Genomic DNA, 27,596 nt, shown 5'->3' on the forward strand with positions numbered 1-27,596 from the left:
GTACTTATTAGTACGTACCTAAAGTAGGTAGTCAGTTGTGCATGTGAGTGACCCTGACCGCAGCCAATTCTTTACTTGTCTTTTGGCCCCGATTGAACTCCGATTTGGGGGAAAGGAGCGGGGGCCGATGGAGGGGAAGGCTATGTACCTTTCCTACAAACCCGACCAGACTTTCGTCACCGCTTCAACGAAATCGTGGTTACCTACTTTGGTATTTCACCTAGTACCTACCTACCTTAGGTGGCTATGTATGTACCTAGGTACATAATCCAAATACCACTCCAGAACCACAAGCCGTGTCTCAAGTAGGTCTCCCCGTCACAAATGGTGCGCGTCACTACTTAGTGCGTAAGGGTTAGTACCCTAGGTTATCCAACAAAACCAAGGGTGAAACCAACGTCAAAGTTACTGCAGGTGATGAAAGTCAAAAGGGTACGAGACTGGTCGAAATGATATTGCAAATCCTTCCTGACAGCACCTAGCCGTAGGTATGGAGCCCGGATCCCGCAAGTACGTACTCCGTAGTGGACATGAACAAGCGAGTTTTCAATGACCATTATTGATTCTGGAGTTATGGAGCTCTTTGCTCATTGGAATGCATGGCGATTCGTTCATGAGATATGTACGGAGACAGTATGTACATCAACGTGGGTAAGGTAGCGCGTTGGGCACATGGCCACGGCCATGGGCCGGGGGGCGGGTTGCGCGTACATGCAGGTTTAGCATGTTAAGGAGGGAGAAAGAGGCCTAAGATGTAGGGGCACGAGGGGTAACAGGGTAGTCAGTGTGTAGCTAGGTACCTAGGGTGTCTACCTACGGAGTACTGTACGTGGTAGTGCGGAGTATCTACCTCTTTGCTGCTAGCAGGTACGTACCTCTGGCAAAGTCTATTGGTCATGCGCCGTTGAGGGCCTTCGTCCCACATGGCAAGTCGAGACCAAGCCAGCGCAGTAGTTGTTATGCATACTCGCATGTTCTCTCGATATCTAGATTCCAACAGTACATATCTCCGTGGCTAGGAGAAATCCTGTAGGAGGAGTAGGCCAAGGAAGCTAGGATAAAGATGTACGGAGTAGTTGTGAGACCGTGACCCTGAAAAGGACCACATTTACGAAGAAGACGCAATTCTATATCGGAGCATCGGAATCCAGCAATAACAAAATCAACTACGGAGTAGTTGATTGATTTCCAATCTCTGGGGTTGGGTTTCCCGGTGGATGCTAGACCTTTGCCCGTTTTCGAGAATTAAGCGGGGAGGAGGGAAGGGAAGGGAAGGGAAGGGAAGGAAGAGAAGCAAATTATGGTGCTTGCTGTTGGGTCATTTCGTCGAGTCCAGTCCGAGCCAACAAAGATAATCCATCCATCCATCCAATATGGGGAAGAGATGAGCGGTGGGGTTCCCACAGGGAATGAAAAAATTCAACGTGGTCAGCGGTGCTACGGAACTGACTACCTGCTCGCTCGCACAGATGCATCCAGAAAGCAACGAGAAAAGTTTAGCAACAAACACCAGTAGTAGTAATTGGCGGGCCGTTCAACAAGCAACAAAAGGTCTACTTTGTTACAAGTTTTTAGCACACGATTATCGACCCTACGGAGTACTTGAATCCCATCCGAGCCAATGATGTTGGAGGTATGTCAAAGTTCTCCTCCTTCGCGCCGAGGACCGGGTCCAGCCATGCTGTTGAACCATCAAGGTATTGGAACTCTCCAAAACTTTGTGTGGCTCGTCACTGTCACCCGCACCCGGTGCGAATCATATCCGTATGTGCTGCATGGTCAAGGTGCTTGTCGTCGTTCTACTACTGGTGCTCCAAGCAGCAGCCTGTTTGGACCATAGCTTTGCATGTCTTCGTGGATGTGCCGTACGTACTTTGCAATTTCTCAAGCCGAGGTCCTTCATACTGCTCGTGATGGATATACCATGTCTTGCTGGAGGAGACATACCCCGGGGTAGGCGAAAGCCGGATGTGCTCATTCCGAATGGAAAGTCTACCTGCCCGATATTGGACAGGGTATAGACTTGTGGTGGTCATGGATAGTGTGGGGAATGATGACATTCGATCTCCATACGCCTCGGCTTTTTGGTCCTTGGTCCGTAGATTCTGGAGTGGTTTGTACCGTAGTGAGCCTCGAAGGCTCCAGGAAATCATACCGTCGAGCTTAGGGGTCGTAGGGACCAGAGGCCAACAGTCTGTTGATTGCAGCCGTGTGACGATCCGGAACCAGGCATCTTGAGCAACTCAGTAGCTCTCGAGAATGAAATCCATGCTGACGGCCAATGTGTATGTGAAGTAAGAGTGATGGGCGCCATCAAGTCCATATCATAGACACCTCGATGGCGAAGCAGGACAAGATCATTTCGGGAACCACTCTACCGAAGCAGGAATATATGCCCTGAGACCGTCAAAGCGTTCTGTCCGCCACTTGCTGCGCCAGTTTGCTTCTCGAGCCCAAGCTTCCTGAAATGAAGCCAATTGTTCTGGAGAGAGCTCCTCGAGTATATCGGCAGGGATAGATGATAGGGTATTGTCAGCAGCCTCCGCTCCTGGCTTTCCCAGGGCAGATTCGGGCGCGGACTCGAGACATACGTCGTGGATGCAAAAGTTGCGTCCATATACTGGATCCAGTGCAGGAAGCTTAGTTGGAATATCATCAGAGTTAGGGATTCGTGGCTTGCTATCGACCACCACCTCCCACCGGGCATGAGTTGGCTGTGTATGAGCTGGCCATTGCATGAGATTGGTGTGTATGTCGTAGACGCCCTCGAGGTTTCCTGTCCGAGTCGTCGCCAAAGAGGAGTTGAAACGGCTGGATATCAAAATTAGCAATTATTCAATTCCCAAATCACTTCGTTGACTCACCTTGCTTCTCGAGCATGTTCCAACATCCAGTTGTCACTTGTTATGACGATCTTGCGTCGCTTGGCTTCCTGCACCTTTGCATTCAAAACAGGAACGCTGGGCAGATTTGTGTGATACACTGCGCTGGCTCCGTGCCAAGCCACATACTGATTGCGGTTGTACGGTTCTCCTAGACCAGGAAGGCGATCCTCTGGCACAGCAATTTCGCCTTCGACATCCCCTTGGTCTCGGGCTTTTTGAGCATAGTAGTCGTCAAGTACTTTTTTCCCGCCAATCACGATCTTGGCGCCGAATTCGCGAAACACAGATCTCGCCGTAACCACTCCGATGGCGCGACCTTTGTATGAGTGAGGGATCAGATCGCGTTCGATCAAGTCTCTTTTCTCATCGTCGTCTATGATGATTTTGTACAGATGCTTGTGTTTCTGGAAGAAGAGGTAGGAATCGCGGAAACCAATGCAACGTGCTGGTTCTGTCGACAACATGTACAGTCTGTCGTCTCGTCCCAAGATTGTAAAAGTGCGCACGCGGTACTCTCTACCTTCCAGCAGTTGGCCGTCTTTGTCGACTTTTTGTTCCCCCTCTGGATCGTCTTCAAGTTCTACTTCGTCATTGACGATGGTCATTGGGTTACCATCCGCGTCGAGTGGAGCATGGGAATTTCTCGTGGAACCTGTTTTGTACTTGGCCCATCTGCCTCCGCGATGACCACGGAAACCGCCTCTTCTTTTAGGAGTACTCGTCTCGGTCACATCGTTGGCTTCGTCCTCGGACGCTACTGGGGGTCTGTTTTTGGGCGGACGACCCAAACGTCTTCGCCCACCTCGAGAACCTAGGCCACCTCCACGCCCTCGCCGTCGAGGAGTCGCTGAACGAGAGACAGGTATAGAGCTTCGTGATGGGGTTGGCGCATCTTCATCTTCGACTTCGTTTTCCTCGTTGTCGTCATCGTCATCGGCGTCATTCTGCTCGGTGTCTTCATCCTCTTGTGGTGTTGCGGCCTCAGTCGGTGGGGCGTCGGGCATGACTTCATCTTCGTTGTCGGAAATATTGGGAATTGGAGTGCCTAGAGTCAATTAGAGGATTTGTTGAAGGGTGATCTGTCCATGTGCAATCTTACGCATAGAAGCAGCAGCAGCCTGCGCTGCGAGGCGCGGACGCCGAGCCATAATGCGACAACCTTTACAAGCCCGAAAACACTATTGAAGCGAAATGAGGGCGGGAAGGTAGGAGTTGATAGTTGCCATAACGGAGTCGCAATAATCGCATTAGTTGAGGTTGACAAAATAATAACGCGAAACTCCCAGAGTGCGCGACGCGAGCTGTGATCAGGCGGACTTATATCACGTGATATGGCATCTTGACTAAGGCGAAGTGAAAACTCACGAAGCGCTTTTATTACTAAGTCAGAGGTTTTTCATATGGCTCCCGTTTGTCTGATATTGCTGATGCTACGGTGGTACAACGCAAATAGACTACTAAACGGAAGGAGTACTCATTGCGTAGTACATGATTTGCACATCATGCAAGATGGCAGGTCGAATGTATTACAGAACCGATGGTTTGGTTGTACAGGAGTATCGCTCAGCCTCGGGGCTTGTGAAGGCTGAGGATATCCCTGCAATTACACAAGTTCGGGGCCTTGCTCCGTCAGATCCAAGATGTTGCGGATGTGTCGATCGACACACACGTTCTGTGTCATATGATACTCAGCCATACTGTAAATAGAATTACAAACGAAGGGGTTTGGATGAGTAGAATGGAAAAGGATGAGGGATTGAGGCTCTGCGTATGGTTCTCTAGTTGGCCAGGCGTGCAAGACTGAGGCAGAGAGACTTTTGCCCCACGTAAAAACCAAGGTCCAAGGTCTCGCCGAGAGCTGGAAGCACCTGGACACATGGCTAATTATGCCGAGACGCTGATTGGCCCTAAACTCCTGCACATCACCCTCTAGACATGTGGTTGCCTATCAGAATTTCTGGACAAGCATGTGGCAATAATGATACGCATATCTCGAGAAATCAAGGACTATGTGTAATTTAAGAGTGACTAGATGGCAAAATACCTAGATACTTTGCTAGCTAGGTGTTTAATTATCCCTGAGTAATGTCTCGTCCTTAATTGGAAGGTCAGGCTAGGTAGGAGGCACAGTCGCTTTCAATTGTCATGCCATGGAGAATCTCAGAGGGGTTTTTTGTCTACCTCGGACTACCCGAACACGGACGATGACGTCGACCATATAGGCCGTGCCAGATTATTGATGCAATGCCGCGGACGGGCCGGTAACATTTCTTCTGTTTTTCAATGGTCCAAGAACCTCGACGGCGGGTACCTTGTCCGAGGAGATTATGGGAACACTCAATGAAGGGAGATGCCTCAGCCGCAGCCTGTGTGCGTTGATGGTCATCAGGATTGCATTTGAGAGCTGAACCAATAAATCATGGGTTTGTTTAGTAGTTGGTGAGGCAAGGGTTGAGGGGGAGCGTGAGAGACGTAGGGGTGTCCAATGTTATGGGCTGTTGGGCTTCTGGGCCCCTCGGGCGGTGGTTCGCTGGGCGAGTGGGCTTATGTTATGCAAGAAATAAGAAATGGGTGGGCTTCTGTGGCTACCTACCTAGGTATCTAGTGGGAATTTCGCCCTCGCCCGCTGCGGCAGGCCTAGAATTCTCTGCGTCCGGTTGGCAGTTGGCGGTGATTGTCGCCATTCCAGACCGTGTTTGGCATGAGGAATACCTGCTTTTGGACCTAACTTAGAAGCACGGGCGAGTGGGCATTATACTGGCTTGTGCCGTAGGTGCCCAACCGGTGAGCTCAACTGATGCCTCCGGGCGCCAGAACTTGCCCTACCACGCCTAGGATTACTGCCTACGGTATCGTTCAATGGTTTATGATGTTGTTGCTTTGGTGGGCTTCTTTGCTTCCCCTCCTCTTGCTGCTACTCCTCCCACCTCCCACGCTTCAACGCATCCTTTGGTCCCTCTCTCGCTCTCTCTCGTCCCTCGCCCCGTCCCACCCATTATTGTCCCTTGTCTCTTGTCTTGTCTAATCAGTCTCTCTTCTCTCTTATCCATTTGACAATCTGCCTCTAAACTCTGCTTCTGCCTCAGTCCGTCGTCATCCCACCATTTTATTAGTCTGCTTCTGCCACTCTGCCACCAGCCAGAACTCCCTCAAACCTCGCCTCCGGATTGTTGTAACCCCCCCATCTCAATAATAGCCCACATTTTCCTCCCAAAACTCCAACTGGATCGATCGTATTTTCTACCTCATCTTATATCGCCATTCCTCTTGTCTTTCTGCTCTTACTCTTACTTCATCACTTGACGGCCCTTTGTCCTCCCCCGATTTCCCAACATACACCTCAGCCTCCGCAACCCCTCGACCAGTCATTGGTCTCGACACGAACCCCGATAAAACTTCTGCAACCCTTGCCGACCACCTTCCGATTTTCTCCAACTTCTGCACCACCTTCGTCACCCCTCGAACCCAAACCCGGAAATCCAAGGAGCTTCAGTCCCTCCGCAGACGGGTGAGTGCGGCCACCTCTGCATCGGCTGTTGTCCGACACAGTCCCAGACGGTTTGAAGAGGAGGATTTCATTGCTAGTCCGCCATCATGGCGCAGACTGGGGTCAACTCTCACCACGCTGCCGATCTACTGAGACAAGCCATGGCACAAAAGTAGGTCCCGACTTTCGTCCCTCCTGAGCTTCTACATCTTACCCCAGGCGACGGAGCTGCCTTGGGTCGGCTACGGATGGTTGGGCATCTGTCCACTCTATACCAAGCCTCTCCGCCGCGTGTAGTCCTTCAGATCGACTTTCTCAAGTCGAGATGCCTTGACTGCACCTCCCTGCTGGACCAGTGACCCCTCCAGCTCCCATGACAGCTCTCGCCAGCCTCGAACCATGTTTCGCCACTTGAATCCTAATCCTGTGCCTGGACGCTTAGTGAACCTGTACTGTTTGAATGCTGGTGGCAAATCTGATCGGACCTCGTTGCTGACTCACCGAGTAGTAGTGCCAGGCAAGACGCCCGCGATGACCTCCATGAGCAGATCGGCTCGGGGTCCCCCACGCCTTCGGGCGTCGAAACCCCTCGACCTGATTTCCACGACAAGCGACTCCCAGGCATCATGAGCTACTTTGGCCAGGTGGGTAGAGATCCTTCTCAGAATACACCGTCCCGGTCATCACAAGTTGCTACATACCCCGAAAAAGATCAAGAAACTTCGTTTGTCTCCGTTGAGAGCGAGAGAGGGATCCCCGCGAGTAGATCTTCTTCTGCCTCGTCAGGCTCTATGGTCATGGTGGAGAGGGAGCCCGCCGCAGTACCCACCCCTCCACCTGAGGATTCTCTCGGTGAGGCCGTTCGGTCTGGCTCAGGAACAGATGCCTCTCGTTTGCCCCCTACCCCGATCTCTTCTGCCGCGTCGGTGGTACATCGGGATGGCGAGGCCGCAGAGAATGGTTCCTCCGTGGCAGAGGGTGGGATTGCATCAATCACCCAAGCTCTGCGCAATTTTGTGCTCCCCAAGACCTCCGCCATTGGCAGAAAAGACCGTCGCCATCAATCCTTACCTGTTTCGAGCGTCACCAAGAGCACTGTCTCCGCTGCACACATATCAAACCCTACCTCTACGCACTCCTCGCAACCGCATTCCCCCCAAATCTCCTCTGAAAATTCTGCTAAGCGTCCGCCGTCTCAATCTGAACAAGAATCAAGTGTGCTAACTTTGGGCGTGGCCGATGTGCCGCGTGATAAGAGTACTCCCCCTCAAACCCCACGAGCTTTGTCACAGGAGGATCGAAGAGACCAAAATCGATCTCCTCTCTCAAGCACGAGCATTCCGGCTGAAAATCCACCCGTCGAGCTGGAGTCTGACCAAACGCGAAGCCGCCGTTCCTCCCTCCCCTCAACCACTCTGCCTCGTGGAAAATTGTCCATAAAAATTGCCGAAGGTCGAAACATACGGCCCTCTATCGACCCTTATGTGGTCTGTCAATTTGAGTGGAACGAGTATGTTTCAAAAGGTCCAAAGTTGGATCGGATGGAGGTCGATGGCGATAATCAAAAGGGCCCTGTGGCCTCATTACAATCTGTCCCCATTCGTAGGACAGACAGCGATATGGGAAAGCCAATGGCCATCCCCATGCGAAGTCGTCAGAGTAGCTCCACGGGCGAGGAAAGGCCATTCGAGAAGGTGACAGATCCTCAGTGGGACCATGAAGCAACATTGTATGTCGTCTATACTTCCGCCTGACCCAGCAGATGCTAATTTTATGCTAGTGATGTTGTCAGTCCTCGGTCAGAGCTCGACGTAACTGTATACGACCGTGGTTCGGCGGATGCCTTCCTCGGTCATGTCAGGTTATGTTTGAACTTGACAGAACAGCACCCCACCCTCGAAGGCTTTTTCCGCCTCGAACCCCGTGTAGAAGAGGACCAGGACATCACTGGAGAGATCCACATTCGGATGCAGTTTTCCAAGGTGGACAAGCGACAATTTGGCCCCAATGACTTTTCGATCCTCAAACTCATTGGAAAGGGGACCTTTGGCCAGGTCTACCAGGTTCGCAAAAAGGATACACAAAGGATATACGCCATGAAAGTCCTGTCCAAGAAGGTCATTATTCAGAAGAAGGAAATCCAGCATACCATTGGAGAGAGAAATATCTTGGTCCGGACGGCAATGACTGATTCACCCTTCATTGTCGGCCTCAAGTTTTCCTTCCAGACTCCGACCGATCTGTATCTAGTCACAGACTTTATGTCGGGAGGAGAGTTGTTCTGGCATCTTCAAAAAGAAGGCCGTTTCAAGGAAGACCGAGCCAAGTTTTATATTGCCGAGCTGATTGTCGCCCTCAAACACCTCCACGATCACGACATTGTCTACCGAGACTTGAAACCCGAAAACATCCTGCTTGATGCCAATGGCCACATTGCATTGTGTGACTTTGGTCTATCCAAGGCCAACTTGAGTCAGGACGACACTACCAACACCTTTTGTGGTACGACCGAATATCTCGCCCCAGAGGTACTCCTCGACGAGCAGGGCTATACCAAGATGGTCGATTTCTGGTCGCTTGGCGTCCTTGTCTTCGAGATGTGCTGTGGATGGAGTCCGTTCTACGCTGAGGACACGCAGCAAATGTATAAAAATATTGCCTTTGGAAAAGTTCGATTCCCTAGAGATGCATTGAGCACCGAAGGTCGCAATTTTGTCAAGGGACTACTCAATCGAAACCCCAAGCACCGACTTGGTGCGACGAGAGATGCGCAAGAACTCATCGAGCATCCGTTCTTTGCGGATATTGATTGGGACGCCCTCGGCAAGAAGAACCTGGTGCCACCCTTCAAGCCAAAATTGACCTCAATGGCCGACACATCCAACTTTGATCCTGAATTCACCAATGCCCTCAACACGTCGTCTTCACTCAACGCACGTGCGGCAGCCCTGGCCGCGGGTGCAGCACCAGCCTCGACTCCTCTTTCGCCCACAATGCAGAATGCTTTCCAAGGATTCACCTTTGTGGATGAAAGTACAATGGAGGAGCGCTTCGGTGGTTCGAGAGAGCCTGATGACGACCGATTCGATGAGGTCAATCTCACACGGTCAAGGACTCAGGAGCATCGGATGAGTGGTGTCCAAAGAACTGGGGATGACGGCTTCTACTTTGAAGAATGAGGGCCAAATGCAGGTTTCGTGAGTCAATCACGCTGTGTTGGCCCAGGTCGTCATCCACCCTGAGACCCAATGTTGACCCTTTTTTACGCTTGACTATGATTTGCAAATCAGCTCTGTTATCATGAACATACTGCATCCTCACCGCCCCGTTATCAGGGGTCAGACATGAGTTAATCGTCATTGTTTATATCGTATGTTGTTCACACATGCAGTCATCATTGCGGCAGGTCCAAGTTCTTGCGCCGAGAAAAACCAGAAAATTGTACCGACCACTTGGCCGTGGACATTAATCACAGTCATTTAGGATCGGGAACTTGGTTTCTGGTCCATGTTTTTGCGCGCGGTACGAAGTCATGGTTTGAATGGATTGCTGCGCTGGGTGATTTATATGCCTGGGAATTGCCATAGTTTGGCGGGACGGATTCGTCGAAGGAGTTCCAAAAAAACTGGCCCATAAGCATGACGCTGGATTCATCGCTTTGGAAGGAGTCGAGCTGGGGAAGGATTGTAAAGCCAAAAAAGCAGTGAAGAGGATCATGACCAAGTATGAGAATGGGCAGGGCGATTCATGTTGGCATGAATGACCTGGAATAGTTGGAAGTCTGTCTAGTCTACCTACTTACCTACCTACTACCTACCTCGTTGGTGACCTACCTAATTACTCAAGATCGAGTGCGCAAAAACGACCTTTATGAGTGTGAGAGGAAGTTTGAGCTAATCGAAATTATAATGTTGCATGAAGTAAATCAAGAGCTTTCAAAAGAGACAGTTTGTTCGATCTAAGTGCTTGTACGGATGATGTTGCCTTCGAAGATTTTGATGTCGGGACAGCAGTTTAGCCGCCCTACTTATAGTAGGTACCTAGCGACCAATTAAATCCACGAGAATGAGTCTCGAGAAATCATGACCTCAACTTGATCCTGATGGTGAGAATATTGTCCTGACCGTAGCTCAGTACATCCTAGATTAATTGAACATTTCCACTTGATTGAATCCGATTCTCTACTCACCTGTCCTCTACGATCGACATAGCGACTCTATGATCCAGGCAATGGCAACACAACATTTCGCGTGAAACCACAACCACCACCACAACCCTTTTGACTCCGTTAGAAGAGAATCGAAACGAGCATTATTCCTTCACTTTACTCTCTTCATCTTGAGAATATAGAACTTACCACTACGACAAACTCGATCCCAATCGACATTAAACCCTATTCATCCACCTACCCACGCATCCATGCCAACCATCGCCGGCCGAACAAGGCCAATTGAGAAATTCGCATCTCATGTCGCTAAATGTTCAACTGAGGTACGTATATCACATCACAATCACGCCTTCCTTAGAAAGACATATATATATCTATATATATATCTCAAAACCCCCCAACATTTATCCCCATGAAGTTAATACCTGGTTCTAACATCTACCTTTCTACTTTTTTTAAAGGCCGCCGTCTATGGAAAATGTATAGTTGCCGATTATCAATCGACCAGTAAAGATATGTGTGTCAAGGAATTTATGGCTTTGAAGGATTGTTATTTGGTATGTTTAGGTTTTATTCCCTTTCCCTCCCGAGATGTTTTGAGATCGAGGATGGCAATTTCTCTCGTTGTCCTATTGTTGCTAATTACTTTCCGGTTTGCTTGGTGGGTAGAAACATGCGAAGAGGAAATCATGACCAAAGACAAGAAGGACGTCCATTCTGGAAGGAAGGGGAGGATGGAATGTATTGCATTGTTCGGCGTCTTTCATTCAACTTTCACCACGATCTAGAATCTAGAATCTAGAATCTAGCGCTGGCCATACATCCATACATACATACAGGAACCATGCATGTATGTTTCTTGTATTCTCATAATGCAAGTCATAACTGTCTCACACACTCACGCACTCTAGACTTGACCTGACCTGACCTGACCTGTCATATCTTATCTATCCACCCATCCATCTCTCTCTGATTTCTCATTTCTCATCTCTCATCCCTCACAACTTGAGTAATCTCAACAAAAACGTCGCCTTCTGAACTTCTTGCAACTCTTCCGCGATGATGTTCTCCTTTTCATCACCATTAGTGATTGGTCCCTCGACTTCAGTCACCACATGCTTGTCCACCGGTCTCCGTAATGCCTTCTCAATAAACGCGCTCTGCGACTCGAACACTGCCTCTAGACCAATGTTATCCGGGTCTTGTTGAACACGATATTCCATCTTAACGTCATCCGTTGGTACAAGGTTGGCTTTCTTTCTCAATTGTTGCACTCGGTTGATGATTTCGCGTGCCAGTCCTTCCTGTTCGAGTTCAGGGTGGATGGCCACGTCTAGAATAATCAAGACGTCGTCGTCAGAGTTGGTTTCTTGATCCTTGGACTTGTCGTCCTGTTTCAACGATCGTCGAACCACGAGATCTCCTTCGATCAAATCAATTCCGGCCACTGCAATCTTCTTCTCGTCGAGATATGCTTTGCATTCCGTGCTTGTTAGGTCAGGAAGTGCTTTCTTGACCTTTTGAACATCTTTCTTGAGTTTCTTGCCGAGAACAGGCCAGTCGGCTGTCACACTGTATTGAACATTGTATTTCTCCTCGTCTGACGATAGGACAAGATCTCGTACATTCAGTTCCTCGGTGATGTATCCTTCTAGGGATTTGACGTCGTCTAAGTATTCTTGGTCTTTGTGGATCACCACCAGTGTCTTGAGTGGTGTCTTGAGGCCGACTGTTCTTCGTTCTCGTGATTGTCGGGCTAACTCAATCACTTTCTGCATTCGGGCCACTCGTCTCTCCACAACGGGGTTGAAAAGCTCTTCTCGAACTTCAGGGAACGACAAAAAGTGCACGCTTCGGCTGTCCTTACCATGCAGGGACTCGGGAATATGGGGAAGGAGCTTGGAGTAGATGAGGTCGGCGATGAAGGGGGTGAAGGGAGCAAGAGCGCGGACGAGGGTGAATAAAACATCGAACAGGGTGTTGAGGGCGTGGAGAGTGTCATCTACACCCAATTCTCCCTTCAGTCGCTTTCGGTTGAACCGGATGTACCAGTTGGTTGTTTCGTCGATCAGATTGAGTAGGCCGGGCACGACAGTGTAGAGCCTGTACGAAGCCATTTCCTCATTGATGTACTTCAGCAGACTCTGGATACTGGCGAGAATCCATTTGTCCATGACATTTGTGTTGGTCTTCTCGGCTTCGGGGTCATAGACATAGTCAATACCTTCAACCTTCTTGAGCAGTTGAACCTGTCCTTCGAAGAATTTGAAGCTGTTCCACAATGGGAGCAAGACTTTGGCCACAATCTCCTTGACGCCAGATTCCTTGAAGCGGAGAGGTTCAGCTCGCACAACGGGAGAGTTGATCATGTATAGACGCAATGCATCAGCGCCATACTTGTCGATAACTGTGGTTGGATCGGGGTAGTTCTTCAGTCGTTTCGACATCTTCTTTCCGTCTTCAGCCAAGACAATGCCATTGACCACACAGTTCTTGAAAGGCAAAACTTTCTTGAGATGAATGCCGAGGATGACCAAAGTGTAGAACCAACCTCTGGTCTGGTCAAGGCCTTCGGCGATAAAATCTCCAGGGAAGGTTTTTTCAAAGAATTCGCTGTTTTCAAAGGGGTAATGGGACGAGGCGTACGGCATGCTGCCGGATTCAAACCAACAGTCAAAAACTTCCTCGACTCGGCGAAGAACACCATTTCCTTTCTGACTGGGAATGGTGATTCCATCGACACTGTCCCTGTGTAGATCTGTGATTTCACCCTCGTAGCCACTCAGCTTCTTCAGTTCTTCAATACTGCCAATAGCCACAATCTCGGAGTAGTCTTCGCTTGCCCACAGAGGAATAGGTGTGCCCCAATACCGATTGCGAGAGATGTTCCAATCACGGGCATTCTTGATCCAGTCGGCAAACCGCTTCTCCTTGACGAAATTTGGCACCCAATGAGATTTGGCAATGCCGTCCAACATCAATGGAATGATACTCGGCACCTTGTCGTTACCGGCAATATTGACAAACCAACCTGAGACAGCACGATAAATGAGAGGTGTATCAGACCGCCAGCAGAAGGGATACTGATGGGTAATCTGGGAGTCACGGATGAGTGTTCCTGTGCCCTTCAAGTGTTTGATGATGTGCTTATCCGCTTCTTTGACATGCTGACCGGCGAAGTCAGTAACTTCCTTGGTGAACTTGCCCGTATCATCAACTGGATTGGGGGGGAGCGAGTCATGGCTGATGATACCGTTCTCCATGGCGACTCGGAAATCCTCCTCACCAAAGGCGGGGGCCTGATGGACCACACCGGTACCGTCATCGTCGGTGACATAGCCGGCATTCAGAACTTTGAAAGCTCGATCCTTGAAATCGTCATAGAAATAGTTGAAAGGAGGAATGTACTGTTTGCCTTTGAGATCTGATCCCTTCATTTTCTCGAGGATGGTGAACTTGGCCTTCTTGGGATCTTTGTAAAGTATTCGCAACAGTTTCTCAAGCATGATGAATTGACGGCCGGACTCAACATCCAGAAACTTGATGTATTCAAACTCAGGGTTGACGGCCAAGCCAATGTTCGAAGGCAAGGTCCAAGGGGTAGTTGTCCATGCCAGCAAGCTGGTTTTGGGATCTTCAACCAAAGGAAAGGCAATAACCACAGCTGGATCTTGGGCATCCTTGTAGTTCGACTGGGCCTCATGTTGACTGAGAGGAGTGCTCAAGGCAGTGGAAAACGGCATGACTCGGTAACTGCGGTAGACCTGACCCTGGTCATACAACTGCTTGAAAACCCACCAGACGGATTCCATAAAGGTGGAATTCATCGTCTTGTAGTCATTGTCAAAGTCGATCCATCTTCCCAGCCGATCAATGGTCTCTCTCCATTCTGAGGCATATCTCATGACAATAGCCTTGCACTCAGCGTTGTACTTGGCAATTCCCATCTCTTTCACAGCCGCAGGGCCCGAGATGTTGAATTTCTTGTCAATCTCATATTCAATGGGTAGACCATGAGTGTCCCAGCCGAATCTTCGCTCGACGTAGTAGCCTTTCATAGACCAATATCGGGGAATGATGTCCTTGATGGTGGAGGCGAGTAGGTGGCCATAATGAGGAAGACCAGTCGCAAAAGGTGGGCCGTCGTAGAAAGTGTAGGGTTTGTTGCCCTGGGACAGGCGCAGTTGAGTCTGGAAAGCGTCAATCTCTCGCCATCTTTGTAGAGTAGCGGCCTCTTCTGCAGCAAAATTGACCGCCATGGCGTATCCAGGCAGTAGTCGAATGCTGGATCTGTCGAGGACGAGAGGGGAGGGGAGATATATTGTGAGAAGCGGTGGATTGAGTCATTCACAGACAGAGTCATCAAAAAGCGCCGCCAAAATGCGAGCATCAAATGAAATCTTGGCAGGTACGGCGACTCTCCGCTCCGATTGGATGCACGTGATGACTAAGCGTTCAGCCTTGTCAGTATGCCATTTCAAGAGAACCTCATAGTCCCGCATGGTGACTAATTCACAGACGAGGCAGCCTGACATCAGAGCTTGAAGATTGGGTAGTGGTATGTTGGATGTGTTCATACAGGGTATTATTCTAAATGCGACGAGGCTTTTGTGTCCATGCTGGCAATGCTACAGAAACCCTCAGATGGCAACAGGTCGCTAAATGGGATTAGGTTAGTCAACATCATCGTTTCCACTCACCCCATCCTCGTCTTCGTCTTCGCCGTCATCTTCCTCGTCTCCTTCGTCTTCATCTTCAGAGACTTCCTCGCCAAGTTCCTTCAGCCGTTTCTTATCGGCTGATCGTTGTGCCTGGACATCCCCAAACACTATCAGAAGATCGTCCAGTTCTGTTTGCACCTCTTTGCGCCGGGCAATCTCTTGGTCAAGTTTCTCTGCAGTCGACTTCAATTCGCTTTGGGCAGCTTTAGCACGAGTATCTGCGCTGTCTTTGTCAGAGACGAGAAGTTTGAGCTGTTTCTGGTGCTCGGCCTGCGCTGTAGATAGCTCTCGAGTAGCATCATTTCGCTGAGATTCCAGCTTAGACTCCAAGCTTGAAATGGTCTTTTTCAGTTCTGCAACTTCTGCTGCCGTTTTTTGTTGGGTGGTCTGAAATTCAGTTTCTGCAGCGACCATCTCCTGCTTGTGCTTCTGTACCAAGGATGCGAGCTCGTCGGCTGCTTCCTTGGTGATCGATGCTATGCGTTGTTCCAGCCGCTTGATTTCGCTCTCATGCTGTTTCCTGGCATTCTCCAACGTACCAAGACCTTCGTTTCGACGTCGATGCAATTCGTCCTCGTGACTCTTCAACAGCGAATCTCGTTCACGCGTAAAATCTCTCTGAAGCTTGGCCACTTCTTCTTCGTGATTCGCTTGCAAACTTTGATTAATCTGCCGGATCCGGGAGAGCTCGACGCCGGTAGACTCACGCGTCCGACGGTGGTCCAGCTCTTCCTGCTCCAATTTTCTTTTCAGCTGTAACAGTTCTGTGTTGGCCGCTTCTATACTTTGTTTCTGCTCCTCGACTTGAGCCCGAAGACTATCAACCAAATCCCTTGACACTCCCTTTTGTACTCCTTCACTCACAACAGAAACTTCAAACTTGGGATCTCTGTCAATTGCGCGCAAGAATCGGGAGAAATTGTCCTTCAGGAAATCAATAAATGTCTTGTCAAAAAACACGTCTGGAAGGCCTCCACTCCCGGCCTGGGGGAGAACTTCAAAGTCGCGCACAAAGGGGTTTTCTCGAAGTCGGGTTAAGCTGTCAACATAAGTTTCGCGACCCATATTGCCTATCAGGAGGCCATGGAGCGTAGTCCGCGGCACTGGGGAGTCTTTGGTGGAAAACTCATAGACAACTCCAAGCAAGAAAGCTGCCAGACCGGCAACAAGAGGCATAGTACTCTTGGTAATTTTGACAGCAGTGATCAGACCTTGGACATTGCTTCCTTCGCCCAATAAATCATTGACAGCCTCTGGGTCTTCGAAAAGCCAGACGAGCAAGAGCATCAAATATCCAATGAGGGCTCGCTCATCCTCAACGTGCTGAATGCCTGCAATAACATTGCTTGCAATGCTTTGCACAAAGGTCACCACTTCCTCACCACTCTCAGCATCTCCTTCCGTCACCTTGAGTGCCATGGATTTGGTCTCGGCATTCTCATAGACGAGGTGCATGAGCAGCACAGCTGCCACCCACTGTTGATATGGATCTGCATTGGTGCGGGCAGATGGAGGCTCAAGAAGGACTGTGAGCATATTGGGTATGGCATCATCCCCACTCCGATGACCTTCAATTGCTCGACGGAGGACGTGAGCTCGTATTCCAGCATGACCCTCCACAAATGCTTTGACACAAGACAGGGCAGCAAGCCTGATGTCGAACAGGGCGATTGGACTTGATTCCAGTGCCAATTCCAGGAGGGCTTCGATGACGTTGTGTTCCTGGTAAACGGGCTTGACAGGCTGTTTACTACGCACGTCCTCCGGAGTGTGGCCGTTTGTGGCAGGACCATCGGCAATCTTTATCTGTACCGGAAGGTCGCCGAATCTTTCTTGAAGACCGTGATTGCCACGGATCAAATCGCCGCAAGTCTGTAATGCTTTTGCACGCACGCCAGCACTGAAGCCTGGGTGGAAGGCGATGTGAAGGATGGTCTGTAGGACAGCAGTCTGCCAAAATGCCTGCTGATTCAACAGGGTGCCTTGAGCACCACGAGCGAGGAAGAGCTGTACCACGCCAAGAATCCCCCACAGGTTCATATCACGTTGAGGTTTCATCCAGGACGACACGCCCTCATTCCCATCCTCTTGCTCGAGGACAGCTGCAAGGAGCTTTTTGATCTTCATGATGCCGCCCATTTCTCTGAAGTAGGACTGATTGGATGTGTTCAAGCTCAACAGGTTTGCCAAAAGGGAAAGACAATCCTGTACAGTGGTTGAGCCATGCGTCAAACCGCCGTCGTTGGCGATCAGGACAAAGACCCGATCGAAAGCGTTCTCAAAAGCGACAACTTTCTGTAGTTCTGCCGAAGATGGCGTCAGCGCAACTAGAAGCACTAGTGCCTCGTTCCGGACAGCTTCCCTTTTGTCGTCCAGCACATTGGTAATTCTAGAAACGCCAAGGGGAGCAGCAAAGACCGCCTCTTGTGTCCTTTGTGGGCGTGCACTTGACACGTGGGAGAGTATCTGAAGTGCATATAGACGAGGATAGAACTCCCCCAGCTCCAGCAAGTCCAGCAAAGCTGTGATATTGTCCTGCCTCTGAGTGAATTCGTCCGCGAGCCATAGTGTGATCTCTTCCGAAGCCTCGGGGGACGTCTCATCGGGCTCAAAAAGCATCAACAGGGTCTCCAGTACGACCTTGAGGGTATCGGGGTCTTCGGCATCTCGACGAAGGCCTGCAATGAGATCTCGTAGTGCCCCAGAGGCAACCGAGGCCGGGAAGAGTTTGGCGAAACTGCGCAGACCAAGGATGGCAGCGCGGCGGTCTTCCAGTAGAGTAGCACTTGACAGGCGACTACTCAAGGTCTGGATGGTGTCGGTGGCAGTCTGTCGAGCAGGCGCCTGTGCTTCTAACATTCGCATCATCTTGGGACGATGTTCATGGTCGCGGCGAGGGGGAGGTGAGGAACGCGTTCATTCATTCGGCGTTGGCCGAGGGCTCTGCCTTGGTTTCCGGGCTATCTCAATGGAGATTTGGGCTGCATATAGGTAGAGGAGATCGGAGGAAGGGGGTAGAGAGTTGATCAAGTAGGTACAGGAGTCGGGCGGAACGGAAGTGGTGTTCTTCAATCTGGCAATAGGATCAACTTTTTGAAATTGAGTTGTAGGAACAGCACGTGGCATCATGTCTTAGTGTCGGAGCGGATAATCCCATGGGCCGAGTATACAATAATTAGGTTAGAGCCACTTGCCGCCCTATGTGAACGCAGCCTTGTCTGGGGGCATTGGAGAAATTGGAAGCATTCACATGGTTGAATAACACTATTAATGTTGTTGAAGAATCCGATCTTAATCTACGATTATGTGTAGGTCACTCGAGTGCAGTCATGGGAATTAAAGAGGTGAGATGAATAGATGGCTGTCTCTGAACTCTTTCGTCGTTTCTTGGTATCTCAAGAAGGCTCAGATGTATTACCAGGTTGGCTGACATATTACTTATTTCTGAGAGATATCATATACCTTGCTCTCCAGAAAAGGGTCATTGAAGAATTTGGTATTCAGCGAATGTGTGATTCCTGACCGCTATGCAGGGGTTCAGGAGTTGTCTCCTTCTTCTCTGCATCCAAGGGACTAGGAGAGGAGACATCAATGCTTTCCGTATCCACATCCCCCATACGCCGTGCCTCGACCTCCAGTCTCGGTTCCATTGCGATGGTTTGTTCTGAGCCCTCGCCTCGGCGATGAGGAGGGATGAAGAAGTTGTAATACCTGGGCATGACAAATCCTAGGATGATCAAGACAAGGCAGATCATGGAAACAATGAACCCGGTAATCATCAATGGATCGTAGCGTAGAGTGTGGAACTCGGGGAAGGCGAAGCTAAAGATGATTGCAAGGACTGGGCCGCTGACATAGCGAAGGAGCAAGGGCCAGAACAATGGGATCTTCCAGTTGCGTCCGGTGCCGACAATCGTATTTAGGTCACGTCTCAATTGGTTACCCTGTGAGAAAGAGTTAGCAGAATGAATGATGACAACTGGAGGAGCTCCACTGACCGAATAGAATGCCAAATACCAAAAGCGAGCGAGTAGCGGGTGCGACTTCCAGAAGCTGGGAGGTGCAATATGTGGTGTGGTCGAGATGAAGATAGAGACGATGGAAACCAGGATGAAAAAGCCGATTCCAGCAACAGCACCAGCCCAAGGGTTTCCAATCCCGTGAGCAAGGGAGATGCCAAAGACTTGAGCGCCAAAGTATCCCACGTTGTAGGTGGCAAAGGCAGGTAGACCTGTCTGGCTGACGGCATCTCTCCATCGATAAACCGTGGTTGCACTAACCACCTCAGACCAAACGACAAAGATCAGTACAACGTTGTTAATCCACCGATCAATTCCGTCGAGCAGATAGTACCCGAACTCCGTGCAGTATGGCAGACAGATGAGGAAGGAAATCAAAGTGAGACCAGTAACAATTGTGGGTCGCGAGAGTTTGAGGCCAGAATCGACAGCCATGGTAGCGACCGCGTCTAGCATGACGAAAGCTGAGCTGAACCCGAGCACGACAAGGGTGAAGAAGAGAAGAATGGCCCACCAATTCGAACCGGGCATTTGAAGAACCGCCTCTGGAAGAGTGAGAAAACCGACAACAAATGCGCCGAGCCTAACGCCGTCCTGGGGCCATCGTCGAAGATATCCCACAATTCCAAACACCGCAAAGGCAGCAAAGTTTTCGAAGAGAACATTGCTGCCACAAATCAAAAAGGCATCCATGACGGCGTTTGAGTGTTTTGCGTTGTAGGATGCATAGGAGGTAAAGTAGCCAAAGCCAATACCAGTGGAGAAGAAAACCTGACCGACGGCGGTCTGCCAGACTGTGCCTGAGCTCAACTGGCCTCCTCTCCATGTGGCCCAGAGCAGTCGAACACCTGCGCCGGCATTCTCAAGGGACAGAGAACGTCCGACAATGATGATGGTGGTAATGATTGGCAGACCCATGGTGAAGTAAACGACTCTGCCAGTGAGACCAACTCCACGAAAGATGGAAATCCAGATCAAGAACCAGATAAAGGCAGACCAGCCAACGGTTTCGCCGATCAGCGCAACGCTAGGATACTCAGTATATGCAATTACTGATTTTCCATCTGCGCTGAGGCTGCCATCGATGGGGGCTGGGTTGGCGATGACATCGTCATTGTAGAAATCTTCGATCCGTCCTTCCCACGGAAGTGGGCTTATAAAGGAGTTCCGGAAATAATTCATGATCCACGCGAGGTTGACGGTGAAGTACTGCACAACAATGAAGCTGACCAGGACGGGACCAAGACCTACACCTTTCAATCGATGATTGATGTTGTTAAATGCAATCAGTGAGCCAGCCCGATATGCTTGTCCTATCGAGATCTCCAAGATCAAGGCTGGTATGGCGATGAGGAAGACGGCTAGGAGGTACGGGATGAACCATTGGAGTCCATAGTTGTTGTACACCACAGACGGGTACCGCAGAAGGTTTCCCTGACCAGCGCACCCTCCCATGGCAGCCAGTAAGAATGCTGCCCTGGACGGCCATTGATCGCGACCATCTTCGGACTGCTTGGGAGGAGGCGCAAACCAACTCCCAACCTTCTTCAGGCCTTGAATGAGCCTCATCGCCGCAACAAAGCCACAAAAAAAAGTATCAAGGACGCAGATCTAGACCATGCGACTGGATATAGGTCTTGGTGGGCGAGATATTGGCCAAGGGGGATGATCACTGAGAGTGAAAGGACAATAGAGAGGACCCCACGTAGTTGTCTCGCGGGCCTCAGGCCCTTTTATTACCAGATGCATAAGTCCTTGCGAGTGTTGAGAGACAATTGCGTGCCCCCTCTCTGACGGACGCCCAGCCATACCAGCAACTCTATGTCAACTGATTATTACTATGAATTGGCTCTTTGTCGCGTGGTCGGTGCCACCAGGTGGGGGAGACACTCGGACACGGCGAAGGATTCAAGGTTGGTATAGACTTGGCACTCGTCAGTGGGGATCAACATCTTGGAATTTCCGCTCCACTCGTCAGCCTTGACGTGACAGTCGAACAACTTGGCACTCTCCACATGGTGAAAGATTCGACAAACTGGATACCAAGAAGCCTCATAGTGGGAGATCGCGTGCTTGGCCGGGCAGTCGTGACGCAGGCGAGCCAACCGAGAACAAAAGCACCCATGTTGCCAAAAGAGCATTGAAAGGGTCCGAATGTCAAGGCCCTTACCTCGTTAGCGGTGCAAAGCAGCGCCGAGACGTGAGAGTACTCCTTATGATAAGTTCAGAGACGTTCTACTGCATGAAATCCGAGTACGTACTGTAGCACTAGTACTGTAGCATTGAAATGAGTAGTAGTTCGGCTCGGAGTTGTAGCCTTTTTTTGAAGATTGAGGGTAATAGAATCCACCGGGGTCATCGTATATTGGGAACTCCGGAAACGTCGTCCTCCAGGTCGTCCAAGGCGGCAAGGCGGGTGGGGATGCCATCGTGTCGATGAAACTCCACTGCGGCAAGAAGAAGCTTTCCATTTGGGAACACTCTCGGGCCGTTCTGTTGATTGAATTTTACTAACATGGTATTGTTCATGGCAACTCACTTTTCGTTGTACCGATATCCGCCGTTCTTGCTTCAGAGAAGTGGCGCCGTTACACACCCACAGTCTAGTATCTATAATTATTCCCCCGTAGAAAACAACTCAAACTACTGACCTACCAGTACCTCATTCCTCCCTCCCCATCTGAGTCCAATTAAGCAGAACGTTGGCGTGCGTCGTCACCTCCGCACTTATACCATATGCAACGGCCATTCCACGCGAGGACTCTAGACAGGGATAACTCGCAAGTGCCTTACCCACTTAGGTACTGATAAGAAGAGGTCCCCCTAATAGATCAGATTGGATAGCCCTAGGCGGGTAAGAATACCAACTGTAGCTAAATGACCCTATCATGTAGTCGACTTCTGTACCGTCTATGCGATCGACATGTCTGTTTGGCTCGCAATCTCAGTGCCAAATCATTTGGATAATTGATAATCCCTGCATATGACTGGTCCCGTGCCACCTGTGATGGCCAAGGCAAGGAGTCCGTTGCGCCTTTGTGACTTGGGAGAGGACTCTGTTGACCAGGCCGAATCAAATGTACCCCAACATGCCTGTTCAGCGTTCGATTTGATTAAGTTCCTACATATGAAGTACTTGCATAGTAGAACTAAGTAAGTAGGTACTTAGTAAGTACTTAGTACTTACTAATCATAGGCAAGTACTAGCAGACTCACTCTCTCCCATTAGAGGAGTAGCAATCCTGCTGCGTCTGGACGATTTCAGGAAGGTAGGGGTTGGTAGTCTACGTCAGCCTTCTCTGCTCGCATCGCATCTGGTAGTTTGAATCTCCCAGTTCCATCCCAAAATACTGAGTATTTTGCAAAGTATTTGGACCGGCCTGCGTCAGGCTGTGGTAGGTTACCTAGTAGTAGTAGCAATCAATGTATGATCTGACACCGTAACTTCTCTGACTTCGCATCGGACGTTTCATCCGATCGCGCATCGATATAATATAAATACTGTACAACTTCGAAGCGGCATTGGTGAAAATATCACACGGCATTGATTCAGAATAGATTCGTGATAATTTCAGCGATTTAAGGACAGTATTAATAAGGACTGGCTATAACGCTTGATCTGATGCTTGATCTGACGTGGAATCAGAGTTCGATCGATCCTTCTTCCTTCTGTAGCTCCTGACTACAGTTACGGTATTCCGAGGTAGGAAGTAGGACTCAATTAGGCAAGGACTGACTCAACTTTCCCCAAAGGTCGGGCTGCTCTTACCTCCACCATTATCACTCACTGCTAACGAGAATGCGGGGAAGATGTAGATGTGACTTCCCTAACCGAACGACAGCCTGACAATCGTTCTTGCCTGAAAGGCGAATCTACGGCGTTTTCCATGATCCCATCGCTCCTTCCTCTTCCTGTAAGTGTCGGTCAATTGAAAATTCTGCTCGTTGATGACAACTGCAAGGAAGAAAATATCATTTCTTTCCATCTTCCAGCAACCCAAGATGTGGAAATTCCAAAATGACTAAAGACGAGCGGCCTCATGCGTTCGACCAGACAATTCTACCTCCAAATCCTCCTCCACCCTCCACCCTTGATTGGGACGGGCCAGATGACCCTGATAACCCACGAAACTTTTCCCTCAGACGTCGAATTGCAAGTACAATTGCAGTCACCTTGTTGGCCTTTGTGAGCACGCTCGCGGCGTCCATCTACAGCCCTTCCCATGTGGAGGTTGCTCGACTTTTCAACGTCTCAGAAGAGGTGGCTATCTTGCCGTTGTCCTTGTACAATGTTGGCCTGGCATTTGGACCTCTAGTCGGCGCACCACTCAGTGAGACTTTCGGGCGCAAGGCTGTTTTTTTGAGCACAACCCCCATTTTTGGACTCTTCATCCTCGGTGCTGGGCTGTCACAGAATGCTACCAGTCTGTCTATCTGCAGATTCTTTGCTGGTGTCTTCGCATCCCCAGCAATAAGCAATGCTTCAGCCACCATCATCGACTACACTGCTGGCAGATATCGAGCCATCTCTCTTGCATTTTACTATTCCATCCCTTTCTTCGGGGCTGTCTTCGGCCCTCTTCTTGGTGGGTTGGTCCTTGAGAGCAGAGGTTGGCGCTGGACTCAATGGGTGACTCTCTTTTTCCTTGTGGCTGCTTACCTGCCTATTCTCTTCATCAAAGAAACATATAAAAAAACCATTCTTGAAAGTCGGGCCCGCCAAAGAGGAACATCGACTACTATAGAGCGAGCTCCTGGCTCCTTCTACGCCGCTACGAATTTTTTCGTCACGACACTGCTGGTCCGGCCTCTCCATATGATGCTCACGGAAACAATAGTGACCTTGGTCTGCCTCTATAACGGCTTCCTCTTCGGGCTGATGTACACCTTCGTCATCGCTTCACCTTGGGTCTTTGAACACTACTACGATTTCGATCTCGTTGGGCAATCATTATCGTTTCTTGGGCTGATGGCGGGTACCGGGCTAGCGCCATTTCCGCTAATCTTAATCGATCTCTACATTTATCAACCTCGCTTGAAACGGTACCGCCAACAAAGCTCGAACACCTCTTCGAGTGCAGACGAAAGATTTCCGCCTGAGCATCGTCTCTACCCCTCTCTCATCGCTTCTTTCATCCTCCCTGTCTCGCTTGCTGTCTTTGGCTGGACGGCCCATTTGGAAACTCACTGGATCGTCCCAATTCTTTTTCAAGGAATTGTAATCATGTCGACTGTCTTGATCTATGCATCCGCGAGCACCTTTATGATGGACTCGTACGGACCATTATACGGAGCATCGGCAGCTGGTGCTGCCATGTTTGCGAGATACGCCATGTCGGCGGCCTTCCCTTTATTTGCTCTGAGGATGTATGTCGCACTCGGGGTTGGCTGGGCGACTTCAATTTTGGCATTCTGTACCCTGGCAATGGCTCCAATACCGTGGCTATTCTGGAAATATGGCCAGAAACTTCGTGAAAAGGTGAAATATGAGATGAGTGCTTAAACTTGAACTTTAGTTATAAGGCTCTACTTGACCTGGCTAGATAGAACCTGAGTTCTGCTATACTATTAGTACTTACCTAAGTACTTATGTAGTACCTACTCCATACTAAGCTAACCTGGATCAAAATGTATTATAGGTACCAGGATGCACTAGATCGACTCGATTCAAACGAATTAAGTAAGTACTATGAATCAAGATTGACTTAGTCCCAGCCCGGGCCAGCCCACTTCTAGCCCACCTCAGCCCGGTTTCAGCCCGGTTCCAGCTCGGGCCAGCCCGGGCCAACCCTCTATTCTATATAATGTGTCACGATCTGATCTGCATCTAGCTTAGCGTAGAGGTACCAGGTACTGGAGGGCTTAGTTACTATCGGTACTACTCAGTACGACAAGGCTGCATAGATCTTATAGAGGATTCTAGTTAATTCCAGTTTAATTCTTATCCGAATCTTGGTTCGATGCTGGTTCGATGCTGGTTCGATGCTAGTTCGATGCTGGACTCTGGTTCGACGTTTGCTCTATTCCTATTAATATAGAGAATCACGAGGCGCCAGGTTTTACAGTACCTACTATAGGGACAGGAAATGAAGAGCAAGGTAGGTGGTACTTCAAGGTACCCACTACTAGTAACTTGGAAGTTCCTTACCTTAGGAAGCACTTAGTACTATTCAAGATCTAAGAATTGACTGATCACTACTAAAATCCTCAATAAAAACTGAACTTCCGCTCAGTCTCCTCTTGCCTTGATCTCGTTCTCGAAATGTAAAGTAATCACGATCTGAAGTTGTACTTAACTAGGGCGTAGCCGTGGTCCTTTACTAAGTAGGTAACTACTTACTAAAGTACCTACTCTGTAAGTACTGAGTACCTACTAGGAGTCCTTTCTATCGATCCAGTATCCCAAGTTCGTGGAGGTGAGAGTCGAAGTCTCTGCCGAGGGAGGTCTCTCCGTCAAGCCTCATGAAGGTCACTTGGCTTTTATATCGATTTTCGACTAGTTTGAGATATCTCTTGACTAAGTGTCTTAAGTGTCTCATATTTGTTCGCATGAGAGTAGATATGATTCATGCTCGTTTTGTAGCACTTGAAGTGGATAATGTAGCTGTCACTATTGTATCCTTTGTCTATGACGATGATATCAAAGGAGACTCTCTTAAAAGGCTTTGTGGCCGATTCCAACTTCCATCGATGTAAGAGCGTGTAGCTTAAGGCAGTTATATCAATAGAAGTACCAGGTTTGATAGCTATATCTCTTCCTTCCGGTAGGTATCATAGAGACTCAAAGTCTTGAAGGACTTTGAGTAACACCCCCGAAGGTTGTCCGTCTTATGTGCGTCTCTCCTATGTGGCCTTAGCACCTTAGCGCTAGGGTTTTGGTGCCCGCCGTGACACTAGAGGAATAGGCTTGAGTAGTAGGCAGGGCTTCCATTTTAGGCGGTAGGTATTAGGCGGTAGGCTTTAGGCGGTAGGCTTTAGGCGGTTTAGGCGGTTTAGGCGGTTTAGGCGGTTTAGGCGGTTTAGGCGGGAGGCTTTAGGTACTTATTTAGGCGGTAGGCTTTAGGCAAGTAAGGAGTTTAGGCGGTAGGCTTTAGGTACTAGGTTTAGGCGGTATAGGTACATACTTAAGTAGTTTAGGAAAGTTTAACTAATTTCAGGATAATAGGCTCTCTTATATCGCACCCCTCAATTTCCTAATTAGGCTCAGCCCGCACTAGTCCTAATTAGGATGGTCCTTGAACCACCACAGTTCCATAGCACTTGCCTAATCGAGACTAGTCTTAGGGTATAAAACCTTTGGTTGCCGAATAGCGCCTTGGTAATGCTAAGAGTCACGTGGTACTTGTGCGAATAGTCACGCCCCTCAAAAGGTTGTCGTTCCATTTGTTGAGACCTGCGGTCTTCTGATTGAACCCACCATTGCCAAAAACGTTACCGGATCGTTCCTGGACGTAGCATATTGAATGTGCCAGAATTTGACAGCATGGTGATCTCTACAATGTCGCCATATGGATTTCATGTGGGATCTCGTAAGACTTGCGCATCTCCACCATTGGTGGTTGGGCGACGGGCCATCCAGAATTCCCACTGCGAGTCAACTTGGATATACTGATACCATGAACCTTTCAGTAATCATCCCCTGGACATGGCATCAGATGCTGCGTCTTGACATTGACTGCTGCTAGGGAAGCGCTATGTCCAATAATAGATCTGCATGGGCTTTCAGTCTGCTGCATCCAGCAGATCGCATAAAGTGAAACCATCCAAAAGCGCCTAGTACTGGAAGTAGTGGATAGGTCAGTAGCCGATGTCTCGCTGCCACCGACAGCGTTAGGGCTGGGGCTGATATTATCATTCTGCCACGAATCTCGAGCCGGATGCTTTGGATGTGCATGGCATTGCCAGCCGGAGCTGCGTATCAGGAGCGCAACCACCAAAGCATACTTTGATTTTGCCATTATCGCCTCTGAACCTGGGGTACTAAAGTATCTGGGGGCAAGATACTCAAGGCCGAACTTGTCTTTTCCAGGAGAGCGGTTCGTTAATTAGCGGCGACATGGAGCACAGATACTCGAAAGCATTGATACTTGAACGTATAATCAAATGGCCTGAAAACAATGCGGATGTTCGATAGAAGAGTCAATATGGTTTCTCTTGCTTGTCGAATGGAAGGCTGAACAGTCGAATGCTCTTGAGAGGATGATGGACACATGCCAAGGGATATTGCGAACAGACAACCATATTCTGTAGGCAGATGAATTGGCATAACAGAGTGGTGGTATAGGATAAGCTCAGGGGGAAGCCGCTGTCATTGCT

The 27,596-nt window shown here is 49.5% G+C and overlaps 4 protein-coding genes across 7 annotated transcripts; 1 reads left to right on the plus strand and 3 right to left on the minus strand.

Annotated features, from left to right (window-relative positions):
- Positions 1-1,165: 1,165 nt before the first annotated feature.
- PV10_02825 lies at positions 1,166-4,036 on the minus strand. Of its 2 annotated transcripts, XM_016367196.1 has the most exons (3): positions 3,985-4,036; positions 2,865-3,930; positions 1,166-2,811 (listed from the first exon to the last, which is right to left on the minus strand). In XM_016367196.1, the coding sequence occupies exons 1-3, from the start codon at positions 4,031-4,033 to the stop codon at positions 2,358-2,360; spliced, it is 1,569 nt and encodes a 522-aa protein (XP_016226714.1). In that variant the 5' UTR covers positions 4,034-4,036; the 3' UTR covers positions 1,166-2,357. The 2 variants fall into 2 exon arrangements, with proteins under 2 accessions (XP_016226714.1, XP_016226715.1); XM_016367197.1 differs by having other exon boundaries at positions 2,865-4,036.
- A 1,911-nt stretch (positions 4,037-5,947) lies between these two features.
- On the plus strand, positions 5,948-10,313 carry PV10_02826. Of its 3 annotated transcripts, XM_016367200.1 has the most exons (4): positions 5,948-6,544; positions 6,881-7,016; positions 7,629-8,101; positions 8,153-10,313. In XM_016367200.1, exons 1-4 carry the CDS (start codon positions 6,480-6,482, stop codon positions 9,549-9,551), a joined length of 2,073 nt encoding a protein of 690 aa, XP_016226718.1. In that variant the 5' UTR covers positions 5,948-6,479; the 3' UTR covers positions 9,552-10,313. The 3 variants fall into 3 exon arrangements, with proteins under 3 accessions (XP_016226718.1, XP_016226716.1, XP_016226717.1); XM_016367198.1 differs by having other exon boundaries at positions 6,881-8,101; XM_016367199.1 differs by having other exon boundaries at positions 5,948-8,101.
- Positions 10,314-11,274: 961 nt separating this feature from the next.
- On the minus strand, positions 11,275-14,884 carry PV10_02827 (isoleucine-tRNA ligase). The gene has a single exon (XM_016367201.1). It carries the CDS (start codon positions 14,797-14,799, stop codon positions 11,539-11,541), a length of 3,261 nt encoding a protein of 1,086 aa, XP_016226719.1. The 5' UTR covers positions 14,800-14,884; the 3' UTR covers positions 11,275-11,538.
- A 234-nt stretch (positions 14,885-15,118) lies between these two features.
- Positions 15,119-18,325, minus strand: PV10_02828 (uncharacterized protein). Its single transcript, XM_016367202.1, has one exon. It carries the CDS (start codon positions 18,127-18,129, stop codon positions 15,214-15,216), a length of 2,916 nt encoding a protein of 971 aa, XP_016226720.1. The 5' UTR covers positions 18,130-18,325; the 3' UTR covers positions 15,119-15,213.
- Between the last annotated feature and the right edge of the window lie 9,271 nt (positions 18,326-27,596).

This window comes from Exophiala mesophila (assembly GCF_000836275.1).
Source record: "Exophiala mesophila strain CBS 40295 unplaced genomic scaffold supercont1.2, whole genome shotgun sequence".
Taxonomy (NCBI): domain Eukaryota; kingdom Fungi; phylum Ascomycota; class Eurotiomycetes; order Chaetothyriales; family Herpotrichiellaceae; genus Exophiala; species Exophiala mesophila.

What these genes read in the sequence shown, in the direction of transcription:
- PV10_02825 (XM_016367196.1), bottom strand. Translation starts at nt 4,033, where the DNA reads ATGGCTCGGCGTCCGCGCCTCGCAGCGCAGGCTGCTGCTGCTTCTATG. An exon ending in GGCTGCTGCTGCTTCTATGC is followed by an intron (nt 3,931 to 3,984) that starts GTAAGATTGCAC and finishes AATTGACTCTAG; the next exon opens with GCACTCCAATTCCCAATATT. An exon ending in GAACATGCTCGAGAAGCAAG is followed by an intron (nt 2,812 to 2,864) that starts GTGAGTCAACGA and finishes TTTGATATCCAG; the next exon opens with CCGTTTCAACTCCTCTTTGG.
- PV10_02826 (XM_016367198.1), top strand. Translation starts at nt 6,480, where the DNA reads ATGGCGCAGACTGGGGTCAACTCTCACCACGCTGCCGATCTACTGAGA. An exon ending in AGACAAGCCATGGCACAAAA is followed by an intron (nt 6,545 to 6,880) that starts GTAGGTCCCGAC and finishes CTCACCGAGTAG; the next exon opens with TAGTGCCAGGCAAGACGCCC. An exon ending in TGGGACCATGAAGCAACATT is followed by an intron (nt 8,102 to 8,152) that starts GTATGTCGTCTA and finishes ATTTTATGCTAG; the next exon opens with TGATGTTGTCAGTCCTCGGT.
- PV10_02827 (XM_016367201.1), bottom strand. Translation starts at nt 14,799, where the DNA reads ATGGCGGTCAATTTTGCTGCAGAAGAGGCCGCTACTCTACAAAGATGG.
- PV10_02828 (XM_016367202.1), bottom strand. Translation starts at nt 18,129, where the DNA reads ATGATGCGAATGTTAGAAGCACAGGCGCCTGCTCGACAGACTGCCACC.